This window comes from Dromiciops gliroides, chromosome 1 (genome assembly GCF_019393635.1).
Source record: "Dromiciops gliroides isolate mDroGli1 chromosome 1, mDroGli1.pri, whole genome shotgun sequence".
NCBI lineage: Eukaryota > Metazoa > Chordata > Mammalia > Microbiotheria > Microbiotheriidae > Dromiciops > Dromiciops gliroides.
In genome coordinates this window covers 548262888-548283178 of record NC_057861.1, presented here as the reverse complement: position 1 = coordinate 548283178, position 20291 = coordinate 548262888, and the positions used below count along the sequence as shown (strand labels likewise).

The 20291-nt window shown below is 41.2% G+C and overlaps 1 protein-coding gene and 1 non-coding gene across 3 annotated transcripts in view; both read left to right on the top strand.

Moving 5' to 3' along the window:
* The window catches only part of XYLT1 (xylosyltransferase 1), a 418011-nt gene that overhangs the window by 291715 nt on the left and 106005 nt on the right, over nt 1–20291 (top strand). For both annotated transcript variants that reach the window (XM_043973444.1, XM_043973452.1), the window contains 2 exons: nt 585–757; nt 1385–1587. In XM_043973444.1, coding sequence (XP_043829379.1) covers nt 585–757; nt 1385–1587 — 376 coding nt within the window. The remainder of the gene's footprint in view (nt 1–584; nt 758–1384; nt 1588–20291) is intronic.
* LOC122737698 lies at nt 9593–9695 on the top strand. Its single transcript, XR_006354501.1, has one exon. It is a non-coding gene; the product is annotated as a U6 spliceosomal RNA (small nuclear RNA).

The window sequence follows — 20291 nt, the reverse complement described above, 5'->3', positions numbered from 1 at the left end:
GACTTGTATGAGTTGATGTAAAGTGAAGTGAGCAGAACCAGAACATTGTACACAGTAACAGCAACATTGTATGATGATCAGCTGTGAAGGACTGTGATCAATGCAGTGATCTAAGACAGTTCCAAAGGACTTATTATGAAAAATGCTAGCTACCTCCACAGAAAGAACTGATGAACTCTGAGCACAGATTATAGCAGATTTTCTTTTACTTCCTTCTTTTCTTTTTCTTTTCTTTTTTCTTTTCTTTCATGGCTAATGTGAAAATATGGCTTGCATGACTTCGTATGAATAATGTATATTTCTTGTCTTCTCAATGGGTGGGGGAAGGGGAAAGAGAGAATTTGAAACTTTTTTTTTTAATTAACAACAACAACAGCAAAAAGAATTAGGACTAGAACCTACCTCTCCTTAAGTCCAGTCTTCAATCTATTTCACCATGTCATCTGACCCAGGTGATTTCTAAGGTCCCTAACTCAAATGTTCTTTGATTAAATGGTCTAGGAGAAGAAATCTTCTGTAGCCCCCCAGATTTCTACAGCCCTGTGGACACATCCACCCCTGTGATCTCTTGTATTTCTCTACAGGCAAAGCCAACAACAACGTGCGGTGGGATGAGGACTCGGTGGAGTACATGCCTGCCAACCCCATCAGGATCGCTTTTGTCTTGGTGGTACATGGCCGTGCATCTCGGCAGCTCCAGCGCATGTTTAAGGCTATTTACCATAAGGACCATTTTTATTATATCCACGTTGACAAGGTAATACATCACCTGTTACAAATTTTCTGTTTCACCATCTGCCAATCTATCTGTCTCTGACAACCTATCCATCACTTATCTTTTCCTCCCATCATGAAAGTTGCCCATAGGAAAAGCCACTGTTCTTTCTCCATCTGCAACATTTGTCCTGTAATATAGAGCCTATTAAATAGTGGGAGAAGGGTATCTTTAAAATGTGTTTTGTTTGTTTCACTTATATGCCCCTTTTTCTCATGTTTTATGGAAATAGCTAGCTAAGTCAAGTGCATGTGAACTGGCATTATCATAAGAAGTCAAGAAATAAAGGAGGTGGTTGGAATGTTCAAATTAACCCACTCTGAGGGGACCTGCTTCTTAGCAGGTAGGAGGAGGCAGGAAGGGTGGTAAGACTCCATACTCTGGGGTAGCTGTCATATATTTATTGTTGAATTCCCAGATTTCATTCTAAATTCTCTCCACCTTGGGGCCACAGCTTAACCTCATTAAGGATGCTAAGCTAGAATTAATCGATTAGAAAGAACAGATTTTTTGGAAAGTCTAATGTGCTAGAAGGAAATAGAAGATGTAGAAGTATGTCATTGTGTTTTACATGATGCTGAATGGTTCTTTTTTTTCTTCTTGGAAAAGAGGTCCAATTATCTGCATCGACAAGTGCTCCGGTTTGCTGGCCAGTACCAAAATGTGCGAGTGACCTCCTGGAGAATGGCCACCATCTGGGGGGGTGCCAGCCTCTTGTCCACCTACCTCCAGAGCATGAGGGACTTGATGGAGATGACAGACTGGCCATGGGACTTCTTCATTAACCTCAGTGCTGCTGACTATCCCATCAGGTATGTGGGTGGATGGATGGATGGATGGATGGATGGATGGATGGATGGATGGATGGATGGATGGATGGGACAGGTAGATAAGTAGATTGATGGGAGAATGGGATATAGGTATGTGGCTCTACCCCAGGGCAGAAATCAGCCTAGTGTAGTTGTTTCTTTCTACCTCTTTCCCTTTTTTTCTCCCTACCCCCTCTAGCTCCTATATCTCTCTGTCCCTCTGTCTCTCTCCTTCTCTTCCTCCTCATCCTCCACCTCCTTGTCCTTTTCCTATCTCTCCCTGCCTTGTTTTGCTTTGCTTATTAAGGGAAAAAATAACTATTCATCCATATTACACTAAAGATTTTCTCCTAAAGTGAGGTACTTAATGTTATCTTTAGTTTTCATTGGATAATCTCTGTAACAGAAGTGAAACCATTCAGATGAGGCTAGAACAAGAATGAATCATACTATGGCGTTTAACATCCCATTTTGAAGGTAGAAGATTGATGTAAACATCATGGTTATAGATATGCAATTTCAATCCCAGGTACCTCTACAGCACCTGACCTATTCTCCTTCCTTAAAGAAGGGTCATACCAAACCCTACTCAGACCTATGAGAATTTCTTTTTTTTAAATCTCTAAGTTTCATGGAGCATTCCCTTGCTTTTTCCTCCCAGTCTCCCCTAAACCTCATCAATAAGACTGCTATGACTGACTTCCTGTCTTTATTTCCTAGGATAACCTACATATATTTTCTTTGCCCTGTGAGTTAGGAACTTACTGGACCACAGACTTCCATGGGGATGCCATTACCTTTCAAAGTTTGTTTTTGTTTTGTTTTGTTTTGTTTTAAATTGAGGCTAAGCCATACTCCTCAGTGAGGCTTTTTCTTCTCTATCAAAGTAGATTATCCCTTTTAAAGGAACAGAAAATTTCAGTGGGAAACATTTTAAAAGGAAATTTCCCATCAGTAGAAGCTCTTCTTTTGACTCTCCTTTCCTCATCTGTCAGACAAAGTTAAAAAGAGAAATGCAATATTCTGTTCTGATCTGTTGAGAGGAAAGGGGAAATCCATCCTTATTTATCAAAATATGATATGGGTGTAACCAAATTTGAAAGCATTATTCCAAGGAAATGTAGATACAAGGATGATAGGAGTTTTTTTGAGTATGTTTATTTTTCAACTTATGGAAGTTATAGCTCTCATAATATTTTCTTCCATGTATCCCTGGGCTTTTGTTTTCTTGGTACTTTTAAAATTCTGTTACCTTCCAAAGGGAGCCTATAGCTGAAAAGTCAGTCAGTCAGTATTTATTTATTTGGCAGGATTTGCACCAAACATTGTGTATGCAGAGAAAGGCAAAGGATAGTCCCTTCCCTCAAGGAGCTCACAATCTAATAGGGGTAACAACATGCAAATAACTGTGTGCAAACAATCCATATACAGGATATGTTGGGGATAATCACCAGAGGGAAGGGACTAGATGTAAGAGGGATCAGGAAAGGCTTCTTGTAGAAGGTGGGATTTTAACTGGGACTCAAAAGAAGAGAGGAGGCAGAGATGAGCAGAGAGAACATTTCAGGCATGGGGGACAGTCAGAAAAAATGCCCATAGCTGAGAGATGGAGATGTCTTGTTCATGTAACAGTCAGGAGGTCAGTGAAGAGTGTGTGATGTGGTGGGGAATAAGGTGTAAGAAAACAGGTATGTTTCTTTTTTTAAATCACATTCAGCTTGTATTTGGGAGAGGATTGACCTGATCTGTCAAACAGCCTCCTGTCTTCCATAATTAGGGTCTGAGACATTAATGGTAGACCAGAAGGAAAGAAGGTATCTTTTATTTGGCTCTCAGTATAGCAGGAAATTAACCGTTTAAAACAAATTGTTAGCTGGTACTTATTTATAAGACTGAGTCTAGCTCCCTCCCTTTCTCTGTTCCCCTTATTTAGATGCTGAGTCCAGAAATATCCAAAATAGAGACCCAAATTAGCCCTTAGGTGTAGCTGCTGTAGGCTCTGGGCTCTCTCCATCAATAAGGAAGTTCCTGCTATGCATTAAGATTCCAGAGACAGTGGGCGGCTAGGTGGCACAGTGGATAAAGCACCGGCCTTGGATTCAGGAGGACTTGAGTTCAAATCCAGCCTCAGACACTTGACACTTACTAGCTGTGTGACCCTGGGCAAGTCACTTAACCCTCATTGCCCCGCCAAAAAGAACAACAAAAACCCGTGTTAAAAAAAAAAAAATTGGAAAAAAAAAAAAGATTCCAGAGACACAAAGACAAAAATGAAATCTTGTGCCCCTGAAGGAGCTTACATTCTACTCTAGAAAGCAAAGTAGTACAATCTAAGAAGGAGGAGCCTACAAAAGGAACTAAAGCTCTTTAATCATGAGTGTGCATCACAATAGGTAACTTGGGAAGAGTGAAACTGTGTGAAGGGAAGTAGAGATGGTGCCCACTGGTGCCCTCTGTCCCTGCAATCCTGCCAGCGTAACTGCTCGGGTAAATGGTATTCATGGTTCCTAAGTCCAGCCTTTTAACCTAGTTCATCCTTACCTGAGTTCAAATCCAGCCTCAGACACTTGACACTTACTAGCTGTGTGACCCTGGGCAAGTCACTTAATCCCAAATGACTCACCCAAAAAAAAAAAAAAAGAGGGAGAGAACATGCCCCAGTCCCTTTTGTGCCTGGGAGTCCATGAACATGGCACAGAGGAGCCCAGGGGAGCCGGTGGCTGAGAGAGGGCAGATGAGGATTCCAATTCTAAGAACTAGGCCAAAGACTTATTGGGAATAGACACCTGGCCCCTGAGCCAGGCCTAATCTGCCTTCCACTGATGGAGTCAGGAAGGCTACCCAAGGCCACCCCATGTTGATTTCCTGAGCTGAAGTTGTAAATGTGGCCAATTAGTGGAGAAAGGAGCATGCCGCCTTGGTTGTGGGCAGAGGAGCGTGTGGGCAGATGCTCTCCCACCGCCTCTCTTGAAATTATTTCTGAGGACTCTGCAGTAGGCCTTTGGTTGGAAGCTTCACACGGTCCTGTTCCTGTGTGATACCCAATTACAGAATGAGTATGAACTCATCCTGGGTAGAGACAGCACTTTGTAGAAGCTTTTTTCATTGGACTTGATAATTCTCCAAGTCTTTCCAAGCTTTTCAGAGCAGACAAACTCTGAAAACAAGGCCATGGTGTTCTAAAAAATCAGGAAGGAGAGCGGCCCACCCACTGTCTTCCCCTTTCTGTCTCTGTCTCTCCTCTGTCTCTCTGTCTCTGTCTCTCTCTCTCTGTTTCTGTCTTTCTGTCTTTCTCTGTTTCTCACTGTTTCCTTCCTACCTTACTTTGAATTTCTCTCTTGGGATCTCTCAGTTTTCTTCTCTATTTCCATGTCTCATTATGGCTCTCCCATGGTCTCTATTTCTTCTCTCTGTCTGTCTCTGTCTCTGTCTGTCTCTCTGTCTCTGTCTCTCTCTTTCTCTCTCTCTCTGTCTCTCTCTTTTTCTGTCTCTGTCTCTGCTTCCCACTGTCTCTTTTCTACCTTAATTTGAATGTCTCTCTCGGGATCTCTCTTAGTTTTCTTCTCTATTTCCATGTCTCATTATGGCTCTCCCATGGTCTCTATTTCTTCTCTCTGTCTGTCTCTGTCTCTGTCTCTGTCTCTGTCTCTGTCTCTCTGTCTCTGTCTCTCTCTTTCTCTCTCTCTCTGTCTCTCTCTTTTTCTGTCTCTGTCTCTGCTTCCCACTGTCTCTTTTCTACCTTAATTTGAATGTCTCTCTCGGGATCTCTCTTAGTTTTCTTCTCTATTTCCATGTCTCATTATGGCTTTCCCATGGTCTCTTTCTTCTCTCTGTCTGTCTCTGTCTTTGTCTGTCTCTGTCTGTCTCTATCTCTCTCTCTCTGTCTCTGTCTCTCTCTGTCTCTCTGTCTCTGTCTCTGTCTCTGTCTCTGTCTCTCTCTCTCTCTCTCTCTCTCTCTCTCTCTCTCTCTATATATATATATATATATATATATATATATATATATATATATTTCTGCCTCTTTCTCTGCTTCCCACTGTCTCTTTTCTACCTTAACTTGAATGTCTCTCTTGGCATCTCTCTCTTTCTCTGTCTTCTCTCTGTCTCACTGCCCCCTGTGTCTGCTTACTGTCTCTTTCCATCCTACTCTGTCTCTGCCATTCCTCTTCCTCCTTCGGTCCCCCTGCCCCCATTCCCAGATGGTCCATTACTACTCTTAGGTTTGCCAGCTTCCAGGCCAGAGGCAGTTTACCCATCATGTGCCACTGGTTCGTTTTGCAATTGTTTTCATTAAGTTTCCCTGCATAGGAACATATGAATTTTGCACATGAATAGTTTTTATCCCGGGTAACTCTATGTTACGCTTTCACTTCCCATCTGCCACCCCATCTGTGCCACCCTAACCACTACTTCTCCTCTGCCAGAAGGGATGAGCCAAACTCAGGAGGTGGGGAGGATGCGATCAACAGGGCCTGGGGTGCCTAGCTCCTTAAACTCTGACCTTCCTGAATGAAACAGAGAGGACTCATAGCCTGCCGGAGTAAAGATGCCCAGGGTCAGCCCATCAAGTCAATTATGTGCCCTTCTGTTCTATAGCACTGACCCCCTCCTGGCCTGTCTTATTTGGGGATCCTGGGGCAAGGAAGGATGGGAAACTGTTTTTACTGTTTCTCTCCTTAGGACCATATGAATTTTGTTTATCTGTCATTATGTGATATAGGGTCCAAAATTAGAGGGGTGGTGGTTGTACTATACTCTATCCTGGTCTGACCATATACTGTGTTCAGCTCTGGGTGACACGTTTCAGAAAGCACATCAATAATTGGTAGAAATAGAAAGGTAGAGGCAGGAGGTCACCCAGTGAAGGGTGACTGTAGAGACAGAGAAACCAAAATTCCCAAATGAGACGTTTGTTTCAGCCAAGTTGCCTAGCACTTCTCCAGCATGGCTGCCTCAGCTCAGATTTGGGTGCCTCATGGATAGTGGCAGCATCTTGCAGGTGTGGTATCTCAGTCCCCAAACATAAGGTGGGCTGCCTGACATTGTCTGTCTAAAATGATAAATTGACCAAATGGGGAAAGACTGATAACTGCGGTCCATGGCAGAGACTATTCCACACGGGGGTGAGTGGAAGGAGCTGAGGAGGTCTAGACTGTAGAAAATCATCCGTAGCTGGCACCCGGGATGACAGATTCAGGATGCCGAAAATTCTTGACACGCCAGGATATTTGGCCAAAAGCAAGAAAATAAAATTTAATATGCATAAATATAAAGTTCTTATAATTAGATTGAAAAAGTTGGTTTTATAAGGACGAGATGGAGAAGACATGGTTAGACTGGGTAATTTGTCAGAAAACAATCTGGGAGTTTGGGTGGACTATGAGTTTGGTATGAATCAACAGTGTGCAGCCAAAAGAGCCAATAATACAACTGAGTCATGGCCTCCAGGAATAAGACGATTGTCCACAGTGTTCTGCCAGGGTCAGACTACACCTGGGGTCTTACGTTCAGTTCTGGCTATCTCAATTTAGGAAAGCCTCGAATTCATTGGAAATGAGGATTAATCAAAGAATCTAGAGGTGTTTAGCCTAAGGAGAGTAGACTTCATGCAGGGTGAGGAGGGGGTTAGAAGAGAGCACAATGCCTCTCTTCAGCATATGGTGGTCTATCACATAGATGATGGATTGGATATGTTCTCCTTTACTTCCAAGATATGAAACTAGGAGCAGAAGGTAGAGATTGCCGTGGGGCTGACTAATAATATCACAATAGCTAACACTTATATAATGCATATTGTGTGTCAGGCATTACTCATTTGATCCTCATGGCAACCCTACGAGATAAGTACTATTATATTTTAGAGATGAGGAAACTGAGACAAATAAAGGTTAAGTGACTTATTCAAGCTCACATAGCCAGCAAGTGTCTGAGGTCAGATTTGAACTCAGGTCTTCCTGACTCCAGGCCCAGGACCCTATGCACTGTACCACCCAACTACCTCAAAGAGCACCCTAGTGTAAGGAAACATTTTCCCACAGTTAAAGCTATTCCAAATTGAATGGAGTGTCTTGGGGAAATGGTGTTTATTTTTTAAATTTTTATAAAGTTTTATTTTTCCAAATTACATGTAAATACAAATTTTGACATCATTTTTTTACTTTGTGTTCCAAATTATTTCCTCCTCCCTCCCCCACCCAAAAAACCCCTCAAGCAATTCAATATAAGCTATACATGAGCAGTCATGCAAAACCTTTCCACATTAGCTAAGTTGTGAAAGAAAACAGACAAAAACAAAACTTCAGATGAAGAAACTAGCAAACAAAATATGCTTCAATCTGTATTCAGATACCATCAGTTCTCTCTCTGTAGATGGATTGCATTTTTCATAGGACCTTCAGAGTTGTCTTGGATCATTGCAGTACTGAAAGTAAGCAAGTGATTCGCAGCAGATCATCTTACAGTATTGCTGTTATTTTGTATACAGTAATAAATTCTTCTGAATAGGTTTTTTTTGGGGGGGCAGGGGTGCAGCAATGAGGGTTAAGTGACTTGCCCAGGGTCACACAGCTAGTAAGGTGTAGAGTGTCTAAGGCTGGATTTGAACTCAGGTCTTCCTGAATCCAGGGTCGGTGCTTTATCCACTGTGCCACCTAGCTGCCCCAATGGTATTTATTTTTGAGACAGCTAGGGAATACAATCAATAGAGTTTTGAACTCGGAATCTGGAATGTATGGGTTTTAATCCTGCCTCAGGCATTTACTTAGAATGTCTATTCACTTAAATTCTCTCAGCCTCAGTTTCCTCATATCTAAAATGGGAATAACAATAACACCTACATCCCAGGTGATTATATATACAAAATACTTTGTGAACCTTAAAGTGCCATATAAATGCTAGCTATCACCACCACCACCATCACTAGAGATATTTAAGCGGGGATGGTGCCTAATTTTTTTGCAAGGCAGGATTAGATTCAATGTCTTATGTCTTCTACCTCATTTATATTCCCCAACAATGTCTTATATTTGTGTATATATGTATTTTATGTATGGATGTGCAGATTCTCTACATAGTTCTGAGACCCTGGTCCTGTGATACACTTAGTCTAAAGGCCTAGCCTCAGTGACTGTTCCTAGTGTCTAGGTAGCTACATTTCTGGAACTAGATTTCTAATTGGTCCTGATTGACAGGACTTTGTTTAGGATTTGGGAAGAAGAAATGCCCTGTACTTGAAATTACCTGGGGGATTTCCATATTTCAAGCCAAAACTTTATTCAATTCTTCCTTGTACCCTTGACATAGAATTTTCTAAGAGTGATATTAGGATCTCCTCTCTCTCTCTCTCTTTTTTATTTTTTAGTGAGGCAATTGGGGTTAAGTGACTTGCCCAGGGTCACACAGCTAGTAAGTGTTAAGTGTCTGAGGTCGGATTTGAACTCAGGTACTCCTGACTCCAGGGCCAGTGCTCTATCTACTGCGCCACCTAGCTGCCCCAAGATCTACTCTCAAAGGATTGTCATGGAGGATCAGTGTTAGGCACGGAGGTAGGGTAAGAATTTAGAGAGCCAATTTGAAGCCCAAACTACCAGAATCAGCTAGAACCCCATCTCTGGTGATTGAGTCCTCAGCAGAGAATGAACAGTTCTTCACCCTCAGACCTCTGGCCCAGGAACCTCTATCCCCACCCAGAGTTAGACAGAAACAAGAACTTAGGAAGACAGTTTCTCTCTGAAACTGACATCATAGCATCAAGTGTTGACTATAGATCCACCCTAGTGAGGAATCTTTTCCTCTCTGAACCTCCAGACAGTAGAATGAGCTCTTGGCAAGCCCGGTGCTTAGCAATCTGTCCCCATTTGGGCAATTTATCATCTTAGACAGACAATGTCAGGCAGCCAACCTTATGTTTGGGGACTGAGATCCCATACCTACAAGATGCTATTGTCCACGTGGCATGCTGAGCATCTGAGAGGGAAAGGAGGGGTGGCAGAATTGGAAGTGATAAGTAATGCTCACTTCAGCAGCACATATACTAAAATTGGAATGATATAGAGGATATTAGCATGGCCCCTGGGGAAGGATGACAAGCAGATTCTTAGAGCATTAAATATGGAGCAGCTAGGGTGGCACAGTGGATTGAGCATTGGGCCTGCAGTCAAGAAGACCCGAGTTCAAATTTGGCCTCAGACATTTACTAGCTGTATGATCCTGGGTAAGTCACTTAACCTTCTTTACCTTAATTTCCTCATCTGTAAAATGAACTGGAGAAGGAAATGGCAAATCACCCCCAGTCTCTTTGCCACAATAACTCCAAATAGGGTCATGGAGAGTCAGACATGACTGAAAATGTCTGAACAACAAGAAGCAGGGAAAATAGCACACAAAGTTTGGGAGTATGAAACATATAAGTGAAAAGCTTAGGACCATCAGGTTCCATCTTGAAAGGACCTTTGGGGCCACTGAGTCCAAACCCCTAATTCTGCAAATGAAGAAAGGGACACCCAAGGTCACACAGATAGTAAATGTTAGAGATGGTATTTGAACCTAAGTCCTTCTGACTACAAGTTCAGGGCCCTATCCTTTATGCCACATTACCTCTCAAATAGTAATGGAAATCCATGATTTTCCTGATTCCTTTCCTTGTACTTACAGTGTTATAAGATTCTTAAGACTAAGAAACATGAAAACATACACACACACACACACACACACACACACAAGACAGGGAATTAAGAGACCAAGACTCTGATAGAAGAGTCTTAACTACAGTCTTAACATGTAGCTCTGAGCTTATCTCTCTGGGACTTATTTACCTCAATTATAAAAGACAGAGTTGGACTGGCTAGCCTTTAAGATTCCTTCCACTCCATCTCCCACTTCCAAGCATTTTCCCTGGCTGTCTCCCATGCCTGGAATTCTCTCTCTCCTTAGATTCACTTCTTGGCTTCCTTCAAGCCCCAGCTAAAGTCCTTCTTTTCAGACAAGTAGCCTTTCCTGGTCTGCTTTTATCTTAGTGTCTTCCTTTTAAGGCTACCCCCAATCTATTCTCTCTATATCTTGTTTGTATAGTTATGAGCCGTCTTCTCCCTCATTAATCTATGAGCTCCTTGAGAATGGAAACTGGTTTTTTGCTGTGTTTGCTTTGGGTTTTTTCTTTTCTCTGCATTTTTAGCAGAGTGCCTGGCACATGGTAGGTATTATATTGCCAGTAATGCCAGTGGATTGAATGACATAGTTCCATTCACCCAGTAAGTTCCCAGTTAAGGCCTGCTGATAAAGGTGAAGAACTTACAATGAACAAATTCCTGGTCAGCAACTGGAAGTAGATCTCTCAAAAGGGAATCAGACTGATCAAATGATCCTTGGCTTTTTAGAGATTTGGATGCTCTCTTAGCATCAGTGATAAACATCCAGTTGAATCAGAGGATCTTGACCAAGGTTATACTTTTGGCCTTATATCCCAAAAGGCCTCAGGACTTATCATCTGTAATTCATTGGAGGTGACTGAACCAGACTCTAATCCAAAGGGTGATTCATAGTTCAGTGTATTGTACAGCTCAGACTTCTGTTGATTGGAACATTAAACTTCTATTAGTTTAAGTTCTCATTAGGCTTTTTGTTTTGTTTTAGCAGTCTGCTTTATGTTATTGGCTCCTACTGAGCTTGAGGTCAATAAAAATCACCAAGTCATTTCCCATGAAATGTTGCCCTGGCAGCCTTCATGCATCCTGTAGTTATGCCATTGATTTTTTAAATTTAAATGCAGGGCTATAGGTTTATCCATGTTCCATTTAATCTTGTTGATTTTGGCCCCTTCTTCTCTAGCCTGTTAAGAGCATTTTGAATCTTGCTTCCACCAAACATTGTATTCAGTAAACCCTTCCTAGTTTTGTGTCATCAACAAATTTGATAAGCATGGCCCTTATGTTTTCAGTCAAGTCATTGATAAAAATATTGGACAGCTCAAGGCCAAGAACATGGCCTAGTGGCATGTTGCACTAGAGAACCTACTCTAGATGACCCTGATCCCCAAAGGATCATAGATCCAGAGGAGAAAGGACCTTTGGGGAGCATCTAAATTAACTCCCTCATTTTACAAATAAGGAAACTGAGCCTAATGGAAGGTAAATGACTCCCCCAAGTTCCCATAGATAGCGACGGTACTTGGATTTGAACAATAGTACCACAAAAGCATAGAATTCTAAAGCTGAAGGATCTTGGCAGCCATCAAGTCTAAGCTATATTCCCCAAAGAACTCCCAAGACAACATACCTAAGTCACATCCTTTACTCAAAGACCTTCGGGTCATGGAATATCTTTGTTTTTATTTGGATTTGTATCCCCAGTACTTAGCACAGTGCCTAATAAATGTTTGGTATTGATTGATCAGTTGGCCTTATTAAGTTAGTTTATAGTGTCAATAAAAGAAGAAATTTCACATTCCTAAAACATGACCAGAATTATTTAATGGGGGACAAAGAGATGGAACATTCACTATTTTATCTCTTCTGCCATTTTCTTTCCGATCTTGGCACTCACGGATGTTTTAAAGCAGAGGTGTCAAACATTCAGCTTACAACACTCCTGAATGCAGCCTGAGTCAGATTAAAATGTCACTGGGAGATATTTAGCAACATAAATAAAAATACAATAAAACAGAAAGAATTTCATATTTTCAAAACCTGTCAATATGTAGCCCACAGAGATCTTTAGCTACAGATTAGTGGCCTGTGCTTCTATTTAAGTTTAACATTTTAAAAGATCTCTGTCTTCTTATCCCCTGCCCTATGGCAAAAAAAGAGACAACAAGTATTTATTAAGCCCTTACTGTATGCCAGATACTGTGCTAAGCAATGAGGATACAAATACAGGAAGAAAAAAAAAGATAGTCCTTGCTATCAGGGAGCCTTCACCCTAAAGACGGCATATAAAAGGAAGCTAAAAAGCTAGGGGAAAAGGTATCCCCACAAGGTCATGGTGATGAAGTCTAGAAAGTTAGAATCATGGCTGGGAGAAGGAAGCATGACTGGCCTAGGCCTGTCCCCAAAATAAAGGACCTCAAAGAAATTCATCAATAGGAAAAGGAAGAGACATCACAGCAGAGGGATAGTACAGCATCAGTGCCCCAGGCACTTAGGTAAAAAAAAAATAAATCCTCTCGCCCCCAACAAGAGGATGGACCCAAACTAGCTAAATTTCTGCACACCTTCATAGGTCTGTCGGATAATCCAACCTTGACTACCTCATATAAATGCCTCTTAGAAGCATCAGCCCCTGTGTATTTGGATTTGAGAACAAGAAATCCTGATGGGGGTCTTTAGAAACCTGCTGAACTTCGTCCTTGTCGGACAAAGGCTCTACCACGTGCAATTATGAGGACAAAGTTTAGTAAGACACCATCCCTGCCCTCTAAATGTTTATATTCTAGGGTAAGGTGGTAAGGATAGAAAAACAGCAAAATGCTATGTCAGAGTAAGGGGACCATGAATGCAGAGACCCTTGGGAGTGGGGAGTAGGGATAGTGCCAGAGTTGTTTTCTATCTTTTTCCCTCTCTTGGTGCTGTCAACCACATTTGTTCTGGCTTTTTTTTTTTTTTTTGACTCAAAATATCTTCATCAGGAGAACTAGACATCTGTCTGCTCCTTGATATTGTGAGGAATCCCTTTTTCTGGGGGTCCAAAGGAATTCAATCTGTATGTGTATGTTTATGGGCACATATACATATAGAAATGTTACAATTTCTCATGTAAGATGCTTTCTCACCATATACATCAGAGTCCTTTTTTTTTCTTTTTTGGACGTTTAGGAAATACAATAATTGCCCTCTTTTCATTTAGCTTTTTTTTTTTTTTTTAGTTCATATATATTAAACTGTTTTATTCTCACAACTTGGAGGAGAATGTAGCAAACAGAATAAGTAGGATAAAGAAACTGAGTAACAATTGATCAGGGTCTTCTACAGCTAGTTGGTGAATCTAGGACTAGGATCCAGGTTTTCTCAGTCTTAGTTCAGTATTCTTTCCCCTCTTCCACACATCCTTGAAGCTCACCAGTGTCTGGGCCTGTGGTTTCCTGATCTGGCACAGGCTCTGCGGGCCAACAGAAATACCACCCAGGAGCTGCAGGAGTCTGAAACGGCTGCTTTGTGCAAACTGTTGTTCACAAGGGGGTAGAGGAAACTCTCTAGTCATTATGCTGTTCACAGTTTTGTTTGCATCTGGTAGCAAAATAAACATTTCCCCAGCGCTGTTATTTTTCAGGACTGACAAGAGCTGATGCCTTGTGGAAATGGAAAGGGCTGCTCAGCTCTTGCAAGCTGTTCTGTGGTCAGTAAACACAGACCTGCCTTAAAGAAGAATGACTCCCATAGCCTTCTTGAGTCCGAGACAAACAGCATGGATCCTCAGTGGTGACATTAAGTGCTTTAGTCCAGCTTACATATTCACTGACGAAATGTTTGCCAAGGCTCTACTATGTGCAATTATGAGGACAAAGTTAAGTAAGACACCATCCCTGCCCTCCAAATGTTTACATTTTAGTATGAAGTGGTAAGAATAGAAAAACGGCAAAATAAAATAAAAAAATACTTTTACAATTTAAAAAAAAATGAAATGATGATCAGGAGGATTTCAGAGAAACCTGGAAGGACTTACATGAACTGATGCTCAGTGAGATGAGCAGAACTAGGAGAACATTGTACACTGTATCAACAACATTTTGTTTTCATCAACTGTGATAGAGTTGACTCTTCTTAGCAATACAGTGGTCCAAGATAGTTCCAGTGGACTCATGATGGAAAATTATCTCAAAGTCCAGAAATAAAGAACTGTGGAATCTGGGGGGGGGGGGGGGAGAAAAACAGCAAAATGCAAGCATCCCTACTTTCAAGGGGCTTACATTCTATCAAGGGGGACAATTTCTACATATATGTCTACAGAGAGTAAGGACAAAAGAAATATGAGGTTGAGTAAATATAATATAGGTAGGGAGAAAAAGGGTATTAGTAATTGAGGAGAATGAGAAGAGCTCCATTTTGAAAGCCATGGTTGAACTATGTCTTGAAGGAAGCGTGTGAGGCAGAGGCAAGGAAGGAATGTGTTCCAGATGCAGAAGACAGTCAATACAAAGAAGTGGTGAAGGGAGATCAAAGGAACAGAGCCAGAGCCTTGTGGGATAGTCACAGCAATTCTGAGGATGAGGAAACCAAGGAGACTGAGGAGAAACAGGTAGAAGGGAAGCCAAGAGAGAGTAAAGTCAGGAGGACCCTGACAGCAGAGAGTCTCTAGGAAGAGAGGGCGGGCCACAGTGTTGAATGCAGAAAGGTCAAGAAGCATGGGGATTGAGAAAAGACCGTAAGAATTGCCAACCAAGAGATCATTGGTGACTTTGGAGAGAACAAATTCAGGTGAATGATGATATCAGAAACCAGATTGCAAAGGATGGAGAGGAAGAAGTGAAGGCGATAATACATGGACAACTTTTTTTAGGAAAAAAAAAAATGAAATCTAGGATGACAGGTTCAGGAGATGGTGGACCCTTGTGAAGTTTTTGTTTGTTTGTTTGTTTGAAGATGAGGTCCAGGTGAGAAGACTTGGGTATGTTCAAAGACAGTAGGGTAGGAACCAAAAGATAGTGAGGAGAGACTGGAGATTAGACAGAGTGGTTATGACTGAGGGAGCAACCTTCCCAGAGAAGAACCAGAGAGGATGAGATCAAGTGTGCAGATAGCAGGGCTGACCTTGGCAAGGAGAAGGACCACCCCATTACCAGACTGGAAGAAAGGTAGAGATGGTGGGGGATGATGTCAAGGAGCTTTGAAATGAAGAAAAAGGGAGAAGGAGGTCACAGTTCTTCCCCCCCTCCAAATTATGTTTTATTTGCTTTGTGTGTCTCGGATTTACTTCTATGTATACATGTTGTTTTTCTTTCATAAAACTAAAGGGATATTTGCCCCAGATCCACATTTCCTAGGCATGACTTAGGATCTGGTTTCCCCATTGGGAAAACCCTGACTGCTCTTAGGTTGATCTCGAAACCTTTACTTTTTATGTTCCCTCCTACAATTATTCTTTCTGATTGTAACTTCTTTCAGAAGCACAAATGATGATAATGATAATAATGCCTCAGCATTTATGTAGCAAATGCTAGCATTTCTATAACTCTTTTCAGGTTTGTGTGTATGAACGTGCACGCATGTGCATATAATGTACATGTATATTTATATTTGATGTATATTTATATATACATATGTATGTATATATATGTGTGTATAATATGTGTGTATAAATGTAAATCTCATTTGATTCCAATAACTAATCCAACAGTAGGGTGATTATAATATCGCATTTTATAGCTGAGAAAACCGAAGTTGGTATAGATTAAATTACTTGCAGGGCCAAAGTCTCTCAGATCTTCTTAGTTCCAAGTCCACTGCTCTATTCATTGCAACCCCTAGCTACCTAAGATTTATTTAAAGATTGAGAGTGTTTTCCTCATAAACAGCCCTGTGAGGAAGTAGTAGTATCAGAATTATCATTCCTATTCTACAGTTAAGGAAACAGATTAAGAAATATTGAGAGACTTACCTAAGGTCCTACAGTTAGTAGGTGCTGAGGTCAGGGAGGCACCAATTTCAAAGGCCAAAACCTAAAGCCTTTTCCCCTTATTAACAACTATTACCAGGCAGCTAGGTGGCCCAATGGATAGAGCACTGAACCTGGAGTCTGGAAGACCAAAATTCAAATCCAGTCTCAGAGACTCACTAGTTGCATGTCCTTGGGCAAGTCACTTAATCTCAGTTTCCCCAACTGTGGTGTCAAACTCAAATAGAAATAAATCACTTGGGGACTTATTGACTTATAAAACCACAAATTAATATTATTTATATTGTATTGTATTTTTGTTTACTTTGTTAAACACTTGCCAATTACAGTTTAATCTAGTTTGGGCTGCACTCCTTTGAGGGGAGCTTTCACTTTGGGCCCAAAGTTTGACACTCTAGCTGACTCATGTTAAGATGAAGGGAAAATTTAAGAGGGAACGGAAGTCTCATAAGGGTATATATGGAAGCAGAAAAGATCTTCTTTAATGATGATGGGGTAATTTATGGGTAACTTGTATTTAGGGGTGTTTGTGGTGTTATTTTCTAATATGACTTGGCAAAGATGGTTTGGGCTTTTCCCTTTTATTTATTTTTACTTTTACCAACTACCACCCTGAGTCATCGCCCAAGTCAGCAGTTTGGGGGCCTCCCAAAGTATTAGCGTTGGAGAAATTACTCTGATTTGCTGGACTGCACAGACGTTGTTGAACAATACCCTTTCCATTCATGTAGTATACACCATCATTAAGTACTAAATTGTAGGCTTTTTGGGCTAGATGAGAATCTGGAGGAAATCAAGGGAATAATTTCACAATCAAGGGGGAGGAGTCTTGGAACAAAAGACCCAGAGCCCGCACATCAGTCTGGTCAGTACGCTGTTCTAAGCAGGAGGCCCTTGGGTATGGTCCAGAAACAATTTAATCGTATATACCTTTCTCCTAAAGGGAAAGGATGCTTATATGGTTTAAAGAGAATGTGGGGCTTGGCGATTTGAATTTTGTTTCCTATTTGGGCATATGTAGTGTGACCAGCTCTTCTCCCATGTTGAGTGGAATACTCCTAAATGTACTGTGGGGACTCCTAGCACCCTTGTCCCACACATAAAGTCTGGGCAGCCTCAGGAGCATCCAAAGCCCTTACTAGAAGCATCATTATATATAACCATTTATTCCATGCTGTCCCATAAGCCCATAGGACAGCCCCCTTCTCTTAACTCTGATTATACTTACTGCTTGGTCCATTTATTTGCTCTTTGTAGTATGTCATATATACATTCATATATGTGTGTGTATGTGTATATATATACATATGTATACAAACATATATACTTAACGTTTTGTTATTCAGTCCAACTCTTTGAGACCCTATGGACCATAGCATGCCAATTCTGTCCAAGGAATTTTCCTGGCAAAGATACTGGAGTGGTTTGCCATTTCCTTCTCCAGTAGATTAAGGCAAACAGAGGTTAAGTGACTTGCCCAGGGTCATGCAGCCAGTAATTATCTGAGGCCAAATTTGAACTCAGGTCTTCCTGATTCCAAGCCCAGCACTCTGAGCCATCTAGCTGTCTCAATGCTTAACATATATAAACATAAAAATATACATATTGTGTTTATGTATACAAGTACATGCATCGATATATATATATATATGGATAGATAGGTAGATATAGATATTGTTCAGTTGTTTCAGTTGTATCTGATTCTTTGTGACCCCTTTTGGGGTTTTCTTGGCAAAGATACTGAAGTGGTTTTCCATTTCCTTCTCTAGCTCATTTTACAGATGAGGAAACTGAGGCAAACAGGGAGAAGTAACTTGTCTAGAGTCACACAGCTAGTAAATGCCTGAAGCCAGATTTGAACACAGGTCTTCTTGATTCCACCTAGCTGCCCCTTAGATATAGATAGAAAGGTAGGAGAGAGAGAGAGAGAAAGAAAGAGAGAGAGAAAGAGTGTGTGTGTGTGTGTGTGTGTGTGTGTATGAGAAAGAGAAAGAGAGAGAGGCAGAGACAGAAACACCTTATGTTACTGCTATTTCTAGGCAGATCAGGAGATCCCATGTACTGAATACTAGATCACTCTCTGTGGTGATCAAAGCAAATCCTGGTACTCCTCTTGGATCCTGACAGTTCGATCAATGCTTTAATTGTTACCTGGGCCAGCAAGCACAGTCTTGTAGAATCTTTTCTTCAGCCAACTTCAGCGACTCCCCACGTTCCCACACACAGTCACCGTTCCAGCATCACGTCATGCACTCATGCTGACTCTCAGATTCCTCTGTAATATGAGCTTTTCTGAGCGGATCTTTTGGGTTTGGGGTATATTCACCGGTGTCATATTTCTTTCTATTCTACTTTCTTCTATATTAGAGGAATCACCTCCTAGATCAGCACCGCAATCATTTTGATTTCATAGCCTTCATAACTGACTAGATCGCATTTTACCAACGTCATCAGAAATTACTGAAATAATTTATGCAAAAGCACTTGGTAATTTGGACTCCAAAGATTCTGGATTTCCTGGACCTATTAATAGAAACACCAAAGGATCTATGATTTTATCAGCATGGGAAAATCTGCCAGTTTCCAATCTTTCTGTGACTTAGTAAGTAAGTTCTAGGGAGTTGCATCAGGTCCTTAAAAGTGAAGTGGCTTGCCCAAGGTCTGCTTAGTCTAATTAGCTCTGCTGAGTCAGAATCAATCAAATTTCCCCATGTATTCATATTTTTATGTGTGTGTGTGTGTATGTATGTACATGTGTACATATTTGTGTGTGTATATATATATATATTTGTTAAGCAATGCTTGATTTGCATGTGTGGATATGTATTCATATATACATTCATATGCATATATGGCGTTTTTCTTAGGGAAGGCTGGGGGAGACCTGTGATTCCTTTGTGGTAACTTGCTGGTAGGTCTGCCTACTTCAAGGGGAGACTCACTCCAACCCATCCTTCATTTAACTGCTAAAGTGATTTTCCTAAAGCTCAGGTCATATCATGTCACCACCACCACTAAATGAAACCCAGTGATTTCCAATTGCCTTCAGGAGCAAAAATAAAATGCTGTTTGGTGTTTAGAGTCCTTCATCACCTAGCCTCCTCCTACATTTCTAGTCTTCTTTACACCTTACTCTCTAATATGTATTCTCTGATCCAGTGACACTGGCCTCCTGGCTGTACAAGCAAGGCGCTGCATCTCTTGGCTCTGGGCATTTTCTCAGGCTGTCTTCCATGCCTGGAATGCTATCCCTCCTCCACTCTGACTACTGACCTCCCCGGCCTCTTTTTAGTTCCAACCAAAATCCCACTTTCTCCTGAAAGCCTTCTCCAACTCTTCTGAATTCTAGTGCCTTCCCGCTGTTGTTTCCTATTTATCCTAGAGAGAATGTTCTCGTACTCGCTCTGTGTGTGTATATGTATGTGTGTATGCATGTATATGTATACAATATACATACACACATATATGTGTGTTTGTGTGTGTGTATGTATATATATATATTTATTTATTTATTCATTCATTCATTCATTCATTTATTTGTTTGTTTGTTTTCATGTTGTCTCCCTCATTAAATTTTAAGTGAAAGACTGTCTCAGCCTCTTTTTATATCCCTAGCACCTAGCACTTAGGCTTTATACATAGTAGGTATTTAATAAATATTGATTGTTTGATCACTTGGGGAGTCCCCAGGGAATAAACTACTTCTCCCAATAAAGATTAGCATCTACTTTAAAACTTTTTAAAGTCTCAGAGCCTTGCCTGGGGCACCAAGAAATTAAGTGGCTTGCACACAACCATTTTCTGTCAGGGATAAGGCTTTATCTTTGTTTTTTGGGTTTTGTTCTTGTTCTTGTTCTTTGTGGGGCAATGAGGGTTAAGTGACTTGCCCAGTGTCACACAGCTAGTAAGTGTCAAGTGTCTGATGCTGGATTTGAACTTGGGTCCTCTTGAATCCAGGGTCAGTGCTTTATCTACTGTGCCATCTAGCTGACCCCAGGGACAAGGCTTTAAACCCAGGGCTTCCTTGCTCTGAAATGGTAACATGTGTGGCCTGTACTCCCTTGTATGTGTGCATGTATGCATCTGTGTGTATGTAATCTATA